We start from the raw sequence: 13,665 nt of genomic DNA, 5'->3' as shown, positions 1-13,665 counted from the left end.
GTAACCATACCAAAAGTAGATGCCTATGGAGTTTCAGACTCCAAAAACAAAGGAAACACATAATCCAAATCAGGTTAAAACACATAGAATGAGAAAAAAGGCTCACTCACTCCAGGGTTAAAATTGAAAAGTAGTCCAGCAAAAGAGCTGGGGGTCTCTACGGTTGAAGGGAATTGGCATAGAAATGAGAATTGTCCCTAACGCTGCTTTTTGCTCCTGCTTACCTAAACCTAATTTCGAAACCTGCCACACCATTGCAACTCGAGATGAAGGGGGGAACGGTCCCGGATATCCTGGTAACCGCAGAAAAATGTGTGTTTTAAATTTCATAGATGTAGTCCCTGTTTAATATCACTTACAGTTGCAGCATTTACCGAACCCCCGAATGTGTCCTGTATTGACCAAATTGTGTTTTATAAGAGAATGCAGTAATGATCGTTTTCCTTTTGTAGTTAAGGTTTTGAAACAAAACTCACTCATACCACGCACATTATGAAGGCCTTTTAATACGTGAACCAAAGCCACAGAATGTGCCTTTCAATGCCAATCTTCTAAACCTTTAGTATTCTGTGCTCTGTAATAAGGGTCCTTAAATTCTTGTATTACCTGACAGAGGTCGTCCAAAGTTGGTCACAGGAAAATCAGCGCACACAGAGAAGCATTTGTACTGAATGTTATTCCAATGCCTTGATCAGTGTTGTCCCGTGTGTATGAAGGGTGCTGCTCCCTCGCTTAAGTGGCAAGCAGCACAGTCCTATTATTGGGTGGACTATGCCGCCTGCCTCGAAGGAGGGGCCTGAGCCCCTACGTTTAAAGAAAATGTTTAACATGGAGCTTTTTGGGCTCAGCCAAATGTGCAGAACACAATTACGCCAGTGGGGCATAGGAAGGTCAGCCCTGCCGCCTCTCATTGCGCTACTAGCATAGGAGTGCGATGACTGACAGGCGAGGGTCCCTGCTCTGCGTGGTGCAGGCCTTCTGTTTAGGAGTTGTGGACTGTGTAGAGGTGTTGAAGGTGCGAGGTAAGTGAAAATGTGTTGTGCAATTTGTATGCATGCATGCAAGTGGGATTGTTTGCATCTGTGGGATTGTGTCTCCATGTGAAGACTTGTTTTATATATGCGTGCGTGACTGCTGTATGAATGCACCGCTGTGAGAGTGTGCATGTTTGGAATGTATGAATGCCTGGGTGAATGAGGGAGTGTGCATGTGTGCCTGCCTGCCCTGAACAGTGTGTATTAGGGGAGCGTGCCACTTATTTGGGAGAGGGGTTGCGAGTGGCAGCACAGGCATTAATACTGTGCATCAAGAGTAAAGAGTAAATGGTAAAGCAAAGATGAGTGATAGGACCTAGCTAGACTGGCATACTTTGCAGCCAGTCTAGCTATAATAATAAATATTTTATTGTGATATAATCCAAAGAAACAGGATTTTACACAACACATATTAAACTCATAATCATTAATATCCATATATATATATATATATATATATATATATATATATATATATATATATATTGCAAAATAAAACATAATACAATATTGTACAATTCAATAGTAAAAATATACGATTTGACACCAACAATGTACATATCATATAATCATACCAAACAAATTTTTAAGAGGGGGAGAATAATGATGTATTAATACCGATAACACTATAATGCCTCAGGCAGTGGCATAATTTGTGACCATACCCTAAAAAGTGCTAGCTGTAAACCAAGTGATTCAGTATTCAGACACGTATACCAAAAATCGTCCTCTTTAATTGCCTCATAATTATGAACCCATTTTTCATACGCATTCATATATATAGGGCCCATTTTTGGACAGAGTGTTAGTACGTGTCTCGCAGTTTCCAAAATTCCTACCCCCTGGCAAATACGACATAGCCTAGCCTCCCGATGAATCTTCAATCAAGGGCCTACAATAGTGAGCACCGGGAGCTGGTTGGTTCTCAATTTTAGTAGGAAATGCCTTACATCGGGGGCCGGGCTTAATAACAGATAGGGTTGTGGTTTTAAATATCTATGTGTAACATACCTGACCGCCTCATATCCTTTCAATTTGGACAGGTGGTCTGAGTTCGCACACCAGTCCCACTTGTTCAACTTTTCCTCAAATGCCCTTTTTTGGTGGATATTAGGTCAATTTTTTCATAAACCCAGTCAATCTCCTTAAAGAGTGATTCATTCAACTCTTTATAATTCAGGCCACGTGGATATTTTTCAGCCACATAATGTTTCCCTGCCAAACTCAATAATTTACAGCATGGTTCTGCTCGAGATTTCAAATAGAAAGCCCCCCTGGCACAAAGTGCCCTACCTCTCAAAGAGGTAAGGCCCAATTCTAGTCCAGGATATTGTATCGAACAGGAGGGCCCCAAGCCAAGCACCAATACGCCAATAATGGCCTTCCAAAATGTTCAGCCATGTGAGATCTTGCATAGCCAATGCCTCCAAACCATACAATACGGTAGGTACAAAACATTTTTGGTAAAGCTTTAATATAACAGCCATACTAAAACCTGCAGTGCCCTTTGCAAATTTACAAGCCTAGAGGGTGAGTAATTTCGCTCTTCGTATCTTGTTTTTTTATAGCATCATAATCTGTAGGTGCTATAAAATCTAGTCCTAAGTAGGGATATTGCTCTATCACCTCAGTTGTTCCTACCTTTGTATCTATCCCAGTACTGCCAGGTCCCTTGCGGGCTATTGACATTATTTTTGTTTTCTCCACATTAATTACGAATCCTATCTGTGTTGAGTAATCTACCAATTCATTCAACATATTCTTTATACCAGCCATCGTACGTTCCAAAAGGATCAGATCATCCGCGTACAGCACACCTATTATGGGGATCTTCCCTAATTTAGGGGGGCAGTTAGATTTTAGTGCCATACGATCCAATAGATCAGCTATATATATGTTGTACAGCATTGGCGCAGTTACACAGCCCTGCTTTACCCCCATATTGATGTTGATTTTATCAGTTTCTTCGCCTTGTTCGTTTAGGCGGACCCTAGTGGAGGTATTACTATGCAAGGCTATTAATATATTTAGGATCCACTTCGGGCAATCCATAGTCTTTAATTTAGTCCATAGAATATTCCTCCTCACTATGTCAAAAGCGCTACTAAAATCTACAAAGGCGATGTATAGTGTAGCGTCTTTATTACTCGTGGTGTTATTTACTAGTTGGTCAAGTACCCCGATTTTATGAGTAGACTAGACCCTGGTCTAAAGCCTGTTTGTGCATAGTTGAGGATATGGGTATCCGTGGCTCATTTTTCTATTTCCTTAAGAACCAAGGTGTTAAAAATTTTACTAGTGACATTCAGCGTAGAAAGTTGTCGATAATTAGCTGGTTTAGTCCGCTCCCCTTTTTTATGTACTGGTATTAATACAGATTTCTTCCAAGAGGTCGGTATCTGACAAGTTCTGCATATTCTGGAGTACAGGGTAAGCAGTAGCTGGGCCCAGTTATGTGGTTCTTTCTTGAGGACTGCATTAGCTAATCCATTAGGGCCCGGGGCATTAGATGATTTTAGATTCATAATGGATTGCTTTATGATCTTATAACTCAGGGGGAGGGGCCATGTCCTTACACCCACTAAACAACTGCTGGCACTCATGTTTTCTTTGTAGAATTTCTTTGATATATATTCCACCCATACATCCCCTGGGATGGGATTGATGACCCTTAGTTTCGGTTCTCCCCCAGCCTGGGCCAGTGTCTGCCAAACTCTGCGACTATCCCTGCTACATAGCACTTCAACAAACTTTTGCCATTGTTTTCTTTTTTGGGATTGGCGATACCCTCTAAGCCACCTCTGATATTTTCTTTTTATTTCTACTATCTCAGATTTTACCGCATCCTCATCACTTTGGGCGATTTTATTTACTCTTATTGTTACGCTCAAGGGGCTCCCACAGAGGCGTCGATCTGGACTGGACTGCTGCGGCCGCCACCAATGTGACGCGTAGGGCCGAGATGACAGACTGGACTTTCCCACCTAGCTTCGTTTGCTTGGCCCGTAGGAATATTCTTCTGCAAATGGAGAAAGTGAATTAACCACCCGTGGAGTTGAGCGTAAATCCCCCCACTCCGCTGTTCTCCCCACTAATCACCTTGGATGTCCCCTCTTATAGTATCACCTGATGATTTGAAAAGATGAGCTTGCCATCCTGCATTGACCGCAGGGGCACGTAGATGACCAGTTGCTTCACTGGCTCAAAGGAATTGGTGAGTTCCAGGACGATATTGACTCTGATATTCCCGGCAAGATGCCGTAAGTATGTAGTTCATAAGAGTTCAAATGCCTGACTTTCACTCTTGTCCGATTCCTTGCAGGTTGCAGCTTGACCCTACTGAAGAGTGCCTCGTGGCAACCGGTAATGTTCTGGTGAGGATTAGTATTATCCAACACATTTCGAAAAAATAATGTCCATATGTAACCTGTTGCTTTCTCCCTTATTCAGGCGCTGAGAGAAAGTATGAAGTCTCAGGGAATAATGCCTCCGGCGGTAAAATCAGGTAAGTCTTTTGTGGTGAGGAGGGTTCCCCTTGTTAGTCCCTTTTTTCACCTTGCTGTCCTTTTGTTTCCCCTTAGGGGCCGGGGTTCGGCTAGGATGCAGTGGAAGCTGTGCCGACCCGTGAAGAAGAATAGTACCCCCGGTGGTAAAATCAGGTAAGTCTATGGGGGGTATTCCTCTGTGTATTCCGTTGGCTCACCTTGCTGTTCTTGACTTCTCCTTAGGTGCCGGAGTGTGACGGGAACATACAGGAGGATGCGGTTAAGTGTGAAGATGCGGCGAAGGCCGGTGAGTTCAGTGCGGCGCTGCAGCAGGAGAGGAGACGTGCATAAAATAACTTCTTTCTTCCAGCTCAAAGGCGCGATGGATCGGGAATTCAGGTAAGGATCAAAGGTATTGCTCTTGTGCTAACCTTTTCTCCTTCTTTCTCCCTTTTTCTAGGAGTTCCAAACTCGAGGCGGGCGTGGCAGAAGACTGGATGCAGACTTGCAGGCACGGTGAGCGTTACGCTGCTGGATGCAGAATAACGCGAAGCGTGTGCTGCTCTTTGGGCGTGGTTTAAATAGCCTCCAAAGTAGTCCCAGGTAAGTATGCCTCCCCAGCCCCACCCGAGTAAAAATATAGTCCCTATGTAAAATAGTCCCTTCCAAGCCTCGTTTGGCTTGGAGCTCTTGCAGCATGGTCTGCATCGGGTAAGTTTGCAGCATGGTCTGCATCAGGTAAATTTTAATCTATGAGCCTGGCGCCAGGACTGATTCTCCATATGAGCCTTGCGCCATTGCCATAAATCTACAGATAGGACACTGTTGGTTTATTTTTTTAAATATTTTTATATTAATATTTTTATAGTGCAGTAGACTGCACCCAAATAGGGGTTGCTTGGGGTAACTTGATACCTGCTTCCGGGGTTGCTGGACTTGGTCTGGGTCCCCGGGGGTAGGCATCATGACACTTATACTTCTAAGCGCTCGTCGCATAATGCGTTTCTGATCTCTTATATTTATATCAAAGTACAGTGCACCCATCCTATTCCGACTCAGCCCCGGGCCAGGGCTCCCTTTAAATAATGAGTGGGTAAGATGGGTTATCCAACATTCAATTTCTTCAGGGCTCTTTCCCCACATTAGCTGTTTAATGTTGATGTAGTTGGGGAAAGTTACACTGGTCATCTTTTCGATGTTTCGCTGGGTCCACCTGATCTTATTTCCCGCATGGTTTGGTATAATATCTCTACATAAGCCCCCCTCAGGCCTTTCACCACTTCCCTCCATACTTAATGTTAGCATACCATGATCACTGTAATTATTCAGTGTGACATTTAGGTCTAGGACATAATTCAGCAAACATTCAGATACAATCATGTAATCCAAAACAGAACGCTTTTCTCCTATTGCCCAGGTTTCTTTACCCGGAGTATCCCCCCTAAATGGTCAGGTTCCATTCTTTGGGGATTTCAAGCCACAGTCTCCCTTTACTATTACTCTGATGTAAGGGTATTTCGCTGATATTTTGAACACAGGGATAATTCCCACATCCCTCAGAATCAAGGCATTTGGCATTCAAGTCACCGCCCAATATTATGGCAGTCACTTCTTCCCCCAGGTAGTTAATAGTGCGTCCAATTTATCTTCTAGGGCTTCCATAATCAGTTCACCCGGTGGATCGTAGATGTTAATAATCAGGACTTCTTTGCATCCTGCCCAACCACCTGGTGGACTAATCTGGATCGCCAAGATGTTGCCTCCAGGGCTGTCTTGGAAGATCAGTTTAGGGTTGTAGGCAGTCTTAGCACTTATTAACAGACCCCCTTTCAGTCTTCCCCGTTCTCCCCTAATAGCCATACTTTGATAGGTTGTATATCCATTGAATTCCAAATTGAAGGTTACCCGTGTTTCCTGTAGTAAAAATAGTTCATTAGTCGGCAATAGATCACGTGAGGGACCCTCATTCATCCAATGGCTAAAGCCGCTTGTGTTCCAGCTAGTGACAGTCGCGGATCATCCTCTTTTTTTCTGAGCAAACATTGCTTGCAACCATGCCCATCGCTTAACTTTTGTGGGATTTTTGTTAACTTTGTTGGTGCCTGTCTAGTGGAACATGCATATGTGCATTTTTGACTGTTTTCCATTGTCGACTCTTTCGGAATAGGTACATCCAACAAATATCCCAGATATTCTAGCGATGCTAGATTTGCCCTTATAATCGATGCAGTTTCTGGTAGGCAGCAATGAATGGTTGTATGTTTCCCTCCTTTTATTCGTGAGGGTTCCACAAAATCCACATCATTACAGTTTAGGATTCTTAGCGACAGTATTTTGGCAAATGGGGCAAAGAGTGTCGGTCGATTCAACTGTTTGCCAGGTTTACCATTCTCCACTGGCGAGATAATCACATTTTTAATGTCAACCCAGTTTGATTCCACTCTCCCCAGGATTTTGTACATCAAGGGGGGGGCAGGGAGAACATCCGGCTCCTGTTCCAATGCTGGCGCCAAATGGGATACATCTTGGCCAGATGGAGTATAGGAGACCGAATGAACAGCAGAATGCTGGCTTGTCTTTGCCGGTTGTCTTTCCATAAGCCAGCTCGTTAGCATACCCACTGTTTTGGCTGATCTTCTTTTTCTTCGTGCCGCTCGTTTACGCTGCTTCTTGGATATATTTTTACCAGGAGGGCGTGGGGTAGAATTCCGGGGCGGAGGGTTATTTATTTTCTCTACACATTTATTCGCCAGTCTCTTATGTTTCCTGGAACTGGAAGGGTGCCCCCCCCCAATCCAGGATCCTCCTCATATTCCCCTAGTGGTTCCTTCTCCTCCTTTTCCGCCATCTTTGGTTGGTTTGCCTTATCCTGCTTATTTTGTGGGACTTCTGTTGCCGGTATCTCCCTCAGATCAATACAGGGGGTCATGGTTGCTTTATTAGTCGGTCTTAAAACTTTATGGAGGGCTAGAATCACCCTCCCCTGTGCTTTTAAGTCCTCATGCATCGTCCCACAAAGTTTGAATAGTATTTTGATGGCAAAGTTCAATGTAGCATTTCCCGATTGTGAAGTTTCATGTGTGCTATATTCTGATTGCACAGGTTCACATATTGAATTTGATGAATCAAACGCCATATTGGGACTGGCTGACAAACATGGTGCTTTAGGGGATGAGACGGGCCCAGTGACAGGTATGGTAATACTTGGCACAGTCTCAGTTTGTGATGCTGAGGATACCAATATAGGGGAATCATTTTCCCTTGATGTAAAGGTATCCATAGGTCCTTCCAGTGGGGCTACCAAGTCTTCTTTCCCTCTAGCATCACTACTTGTTAGGTGCACCAGGTGCTCTTCACCTACGGTTTTCCCCTTTTGTGTTCCCACAATGCAGGAGGGAATCATTGATCTAGATCTAGGGGGAGGTAACTGCCTTCTCCTTCCAATTGGGATATATTATTTTTATTGATGCCAGTCACAGCCTCTCCTTCCCCCAATTTACTTAGATAATAGGCATCTAAAGGGCCCTTTTGAGGGGCCCCAAGCTTGCCTCCAGTTTCTTTTAGTCCCCCACATTCAACGGTCACTTTACTACTTGTATCAGTAGTCCCTTTGTTGGACTGTAAGCCATAGGGTTTCTTCCCTCTTGCCGCCGTTTTATTACGGTTAGCAACTTTTCTCTGCATTTTTCTAGCCAATATATACTGCTACACACTGATAAGCAACCGACAGTCAGTGTCCAGCAGTTTAGGATTTTAGACGGACCGTGGGCTATGGCAGTCTACCTGTCACGCTGCCAGGGTCTGTGCAGGGTGTTATAGTGAATTTGTGGGCTATGGCAGTTTACAGCTGGCAGTTTACAACTTTGTCCAAGTTGCCGTCATCCGCCAATGCTTGCCCACTCTCTCCTGCATAGGCAAGCAGGCGGACCCAACACACTCCTGTGCGCGAGTTAAGCAGCTCCCGCGGGCGCACCCGCCAACCCCAACCAAACTCACCCGAGCTGTGAGCCAACACCGTGCCCACACCGTAAACCTGCAAGATCAGTCCCCACGGCTACCGGCTCACTCACGCTCAGAGGTCCCGACTGGTCGGGAGTTGGAATCAGGTGACGATAATCAACTGGCAGCCGGCCGACAGCTACACTATCTCGCCTCTCTCGCCGCGTCAGCCACGTACAGCTGGGAAACCGTTTCAGTATCTCTGGATCTGAGGAAAGGACCTTCGACCAACACACGCGTCAAGCCGCACCTCACGCTCACGTAGCAAAAACAGAGGCCGCTTCCGACACGTCCCCCAGTCTAGCTATATTATCTTACTATGGTATGGTGTTTACTAGTACAGTCTGCATGAATATGTATGGACACACCCAGCATGAAAACGTTGTTTATGCTTGCATGCATTGTGGGCAAAGGCATCATGACAGTGTTTTGGAAAAAGCTCCTGTGCACTGTTAGTGACTTGCATTATTTGGATTTGTTCAAGTGCTCTATACAAAACTTGTTTACCCCATTTGTCAAAAAAAGTGTGCTGGAAAATAGACCATATTACCCATTTTTTTTTGTATTTCCTCGGGGAGAACCCTAGATTGCCCCCCTCCCCTTAACCTTTTACCCCCCCCCCCGCATCCCCTTCCTCCCTTCCTCCCTTCCTCCCTAGATTGGTTCAGGCTCCCTCAATACCAATTAAAGAATTCACCATTCGCCCTTGCTCCTGCTGACCCTTGATGTTTAACTTTGACAGAGCTTTAAAACCAATCCCCAAAGATCTAAATTAGTGAAATGTTATAGATTTTGCAATTTGTCTAGTACATACCAGTTATAGCATCTGTGCAAATATAACGGTCGCACACTTTTCATTCTTCCTCTAATTAACAGCTATATTTGGTTACAATGACTACCCGCTGTGTAAAGCGTATTTGAAAGTCCTGCTGAATAGACAAAATTGTTTGCCAAGATTTATTTTTCAACTAGTATTTTTTTGATCACATGTCATCCAGGTTTTACTTTTCACCAGTCGGCTCTTGTTTGTGGTTAGGTAACATTATAAGAAAATCTTGCATGATTTGTGAGCAGTAACACATATGTGATCTCAAATCCTGCATTTTTATCTGCTTTTTCTTTTTTTAAAGTTGAATCATTTACTCTTTTTTTCTGCTTAAGGGAAGAAGTGAAAGAACAATTGGAAAAGAAGAAGAAAGGATCCCGGACTTTAGCTGAGTTTGAAGAAAAGATGAATGAGGTTTGTGTTTATGGGCAACAAAAAGGATTTTGGTAAACACACAAAAGACAGCGTCTCCAGCTGGTCATGGGCCATACCCATATACTGCCTCCAGGTTCACACACGCCTACAGTACTACACTGACACACCACCTTCAGGACTGTGCTGCCCATGCACACGCACTGTATGTGTATATGCATATCCACTAAAAAACACACCCACACACACCGAGCTTTGTACATAGACACACACCCATAGCACTGCACACTCAAATATTTCTCCATGGAATCTGTTGTTGACCTGCAAATTTTGGAATCTGGGATTACTTTGCTTTCTGGACATAACTAGATTCACTGTGATGTTGAAATGTGAGCTTATTTGATCAGCTTGACATAATGGAGTCTAGTGGATACTGTTGTAACTGCATGGATAGTATCTGGGCTAACTGAGCTAAGCGAGACAAAATGAAAGATGTAATTGGGCATAATTGGAATTTGGCTGTGCTATACTGGGCATATTAGGCTTCCCTGCTACCTACACTTATTCTAGAAAATGGTTTCAGTACCTTGTGAATTAAATGGCAATAGTGCAAATACTTTGGTTTTGAAAAGAATGGTGCGATTCCTTTGGATTCTTATATCAAAACCTTGAAATGGTGTGAATAACTTGGCCTTTGAATGCATTGCATGTTATATCATAGCAATAAATGGCATGCAAGTGCCTTTTATGTCACTGCCTGACCAATGACGGTACTTCCTGGGCATTGATGGCAGTAGCTGTGAGCACTTGTAGACCACATACCAATGCCTCTATAGAGACCAACACTATTGTCTTCGCCAATTAATGTTTCTGTTAACCGAGTGGGCTGGATTGCCTCTGATCAAACAGTGATGGATTTCCTTTTGTTTCCCTGTGACTCATTGAGAGGGTACAGCCATCTATATGCTGTTTGGTACTCGAGTTGTCCTGTTGGGAGTTGTTTTGTTGTGTTCGGGGTTCATCCCTGAATGTCTCCACTTGTGTGAAGAGTCTGTAAGGTCTTGCACAACTTGTTTGGTTTAGTAGTGTATGTTGTAAAGGTGGACAATAGAGCGTTTTTATTTATTTAGTACGGCAATGGTAGAGGAGAGGTCACTCCGATTTTGTTGTGGCTTGTTTAGCTCATAGTTTCCTATACGCCTTGGGTGGTAGGTGAGTTACTTTGTGAGCTATGAGGCAAACATTTGGTATACTGAGTAAGTCGGAGTTACAATTTCTTTTCTTAATACTGGTTGTTTCAGTTGCCATTTTCCCTTAGAGTTTAATTTGATCTTGTTTGATATTTTCTTTACGTTTCTCATGGGGCATTTTAGAGAGTTTTACTAAAGTCCACCTATGGTAAGACTGAAGATGACTCACTCTTAGGTTTACAATGCTACCAATTCCTGGATTTGGCCTGAACTATCCAAAAGGTCTGGTAGCAGCCAGTCTTAGTCTAGGAGGAAGAGAAACTGTAGGCAAGTACAAAGAATTCGGGGCACACCTATAGTCAAGAATAAACTTAAACACTGTAGTTGTATAACAAGGTTTTTTAATTGTAAATACTAAGGCAACTAACACACTATTCGAATCACAGGTAAGCAAACGTATTCGCATTTATACAATAAGACATGCAAGTATTACTCCAGGCAATAGTACACTTTGGATGTTTACAGGTAAGTAGTCAGAGTAGCAAAACAATTCTTTTAGCCAACATTTAAAGTAAGCAACATAGATACTTATAAGTACTTTTAGGCAACCTATTAAACAGTCAGTGGGGATACTGGGTGAACAGAGCCCCTGGGCAGACGAATAAAGAAAGGCAGACACTGTCAACTTTGTGAAAATAGCAGTTTTCTTCTATTTTGCAGGTAGGTAAACTGTTAAGTTGCAAGGTGGTTCATGGAGGTCAGGTAGACCCCCTGAAGGATTGTAGACTTAAGGACCAATGTCCTTAGGCCTGGAAGAACACAGTTGAGTTATCCACCCCAATGTGTCTCTGAAAGCTCAGGAGGAGTCAGATTAAACACAGCAAGCACCCAGGTAAGTACCTAGGAACGGGACAGTACCTTTTCATGAAGAAAGAAGACCATGTCACAGTTGAGTCCCCAGGTGAAGCACCAGCAGCTCATGGTAGGATTCTTAGCTTGGAGGGTGAAGAAAAAACCTTTGGTGGGAGCAGATGGTCAGCTTCTTGTGATGGGACTCCTAGATGATCTTCGTGATACTGGCTTGTTGGGACTCGACACAGGCTTTGGTTCAGCGACTGTTGTCACACTGCAGGCTTCTCTCTGTTTCTCGGTCCCCGACTTGGAAGGGGAGATGTCTTAGAGTGGGAAAGAGTCACTGTAGTTCCAGCAGGATGCCCACAAAGTACTAGCTGAAACAGCGCTTTAGGAGATGATGCTTCGCAAATTGGTCCAGGTCTCAGGGTATTGGGCAATTGCAGGCCAGGTCGATCGCAGATCTTCAGGGGAAGCTCAAAATGCTGCTCGTCTTGAGACTAGTTCGGCCCACCAGTCCAGGGCAGAAAGTCCTTCGGTCTGGATGTTTCCTGTCAATCAGAAAGGAGGTTGGGGCAGTGGCGGTTACTCAGCAGTCACTGGCGGTCGCTGGAGGTGTCTGCAGATGTTCGTCCCTCCTATGATTCTTTATTTCATGGGTCGATCTCGTTCTGCTCCAGGACCGTCACCTTTATGGAGGAACCCAGCCAATCGGTAGCCAGGCCACATTCCTTTGGACAGCCAGCACCCAAAGCTTGAAACAGCCAGCCTCCTATTCAGGACTGGATTCAAGCAGACATACTGGACGGCAAAGACCTGCAGAGTTTCGGTGTATTCCTAGCTTACTGTCCTCCCAGACACGCTTACGCCCTTGGTCGGGCTTCCCGGCAAAGAAGAGAGTCAGCAGGACCTCTCCCACCCAGGATGGCAGAAGAATGCTCAAGAAAGGACAAGTCATCAAGAGTTGGCGAAAAAAGAAGACGGGCACCATTTGTAGGTCAATGGTGACCCATGTGCCCTTTACCGCAGCTGCGACAGCAGCCTTCATGTAAAAATCATGAAAAAGTTAGTAGAAAATATCCACTGCCACCAGCCACTCAGATTAATTTATCACTGTAACTAGAAGGTTACAGGAGAAGTGGAAAAAGGGATACATCATGTGCCCCCAAGGCACTCCACATAACATGGGGTGTGTTGATTCCACTAAATAAAGTTAGGTAGGGTAGAAAGTATCCCACCATCCTTGGAAATGGTAGTTATCATACAGAGAAAAAGGGCAGCTCAAAGAGCTCCCAGCAACAGTGCATAGAAGGTGCTGGATGCTGCAATATTGCATTGCTGATGCCATAAAAGTTGGAGGAAAGCATTGCTCCACAAAGATACAACAAAAAGGGTTGAAACGGGTAGAGAAAAAGACTGTGTGTGGAAAACTGATTAAAAGTCCATCAAAAAGTGCTGGGGTACTCAAAAGTGCAGAGAATGTTGCACAAAAATAAAATTCTACCTAACTGGGCCATTACATTAAGGTTTTGCGATTGTCCCATTGTTGGCTTTGTGGTTGCATTGCTGTCCCATACTATTCATTTTACGGAGTCCTTTTTTTTTTTTATTTTTTTTTTTTATACAGAACTGGAAGAAAGAGCTGGAAAAGCATAGGGGAAAAGTACTCGGTGGAAGTGAGGGCTCTTCAAAAAAGAAAGAGGTATGTGACTGATGCTTTTAATTGTAGGGTAGAATGCATGCTTTTTTATATTTTTAATTGTCAAATTTACATATTCTGAAGATGCTTAATTCCAGTTACTTGTTTATTTCAGAAAAAGAGGAAAGAAAAGAAGAAATCGGGTGGGGTGAGCACAGTTTCCATTTGGGTTTTGCTACAGTGATGATACTTTTTTTCATACATTTTT

At 43.8% G+C, this 13,665-nt stretch overlaps 1 protein-coding gene across 5 annotated transcripts in view; it reads left to right on the top strand.

Moving 5' to 3' along the window:
- Nucleotides 1-13,665, top strand: part of FAM133B (family with sequence similarity 133 member B) — a 646,308-nt gene that overhangs the window by 248,581 nt on the left and 384,062 nt on the right. For all 5 annotated transcript variants that reach the window (XM_069648451.1, XM_069648450.1, XM_069648453.1 and 2 more), the window contains 3 exons: nt 9,680-9,758; nt 13,386-13,460; nt 13,573-13,605. In XM_069648451.1, the coding sequence (XP_069504552.1) occupies nt 9,680-9,758; nt 13,386-13,460; nt 13,573-13,605 (187 nt within the window). The remainder of the gene's footprint in view (nt 1-9,679; nt 9,759-13,385; nt 13,461-13,572; nt 13,606-13,665) is intronic.

Source organism: Ambystoma mexicanum, chromosome 2q (assembly GCF_040938575.1).
Source record: "Ambystoma mexicanum isolate Mex_15411 chromosome 2q, UKY_AmexF1_1, whole genome shotgun sequence".
NCBI lineage: Eukaryota > Metazoa > Chordata > Amphibia > Caudata > Ambystomatidae > Ambystoma > Ambystoma mexicanum.
Note: the sequence above shows the minus strand (reverse complement) of the source record. Positions and strands in the feature narration are given on the sequence as shown.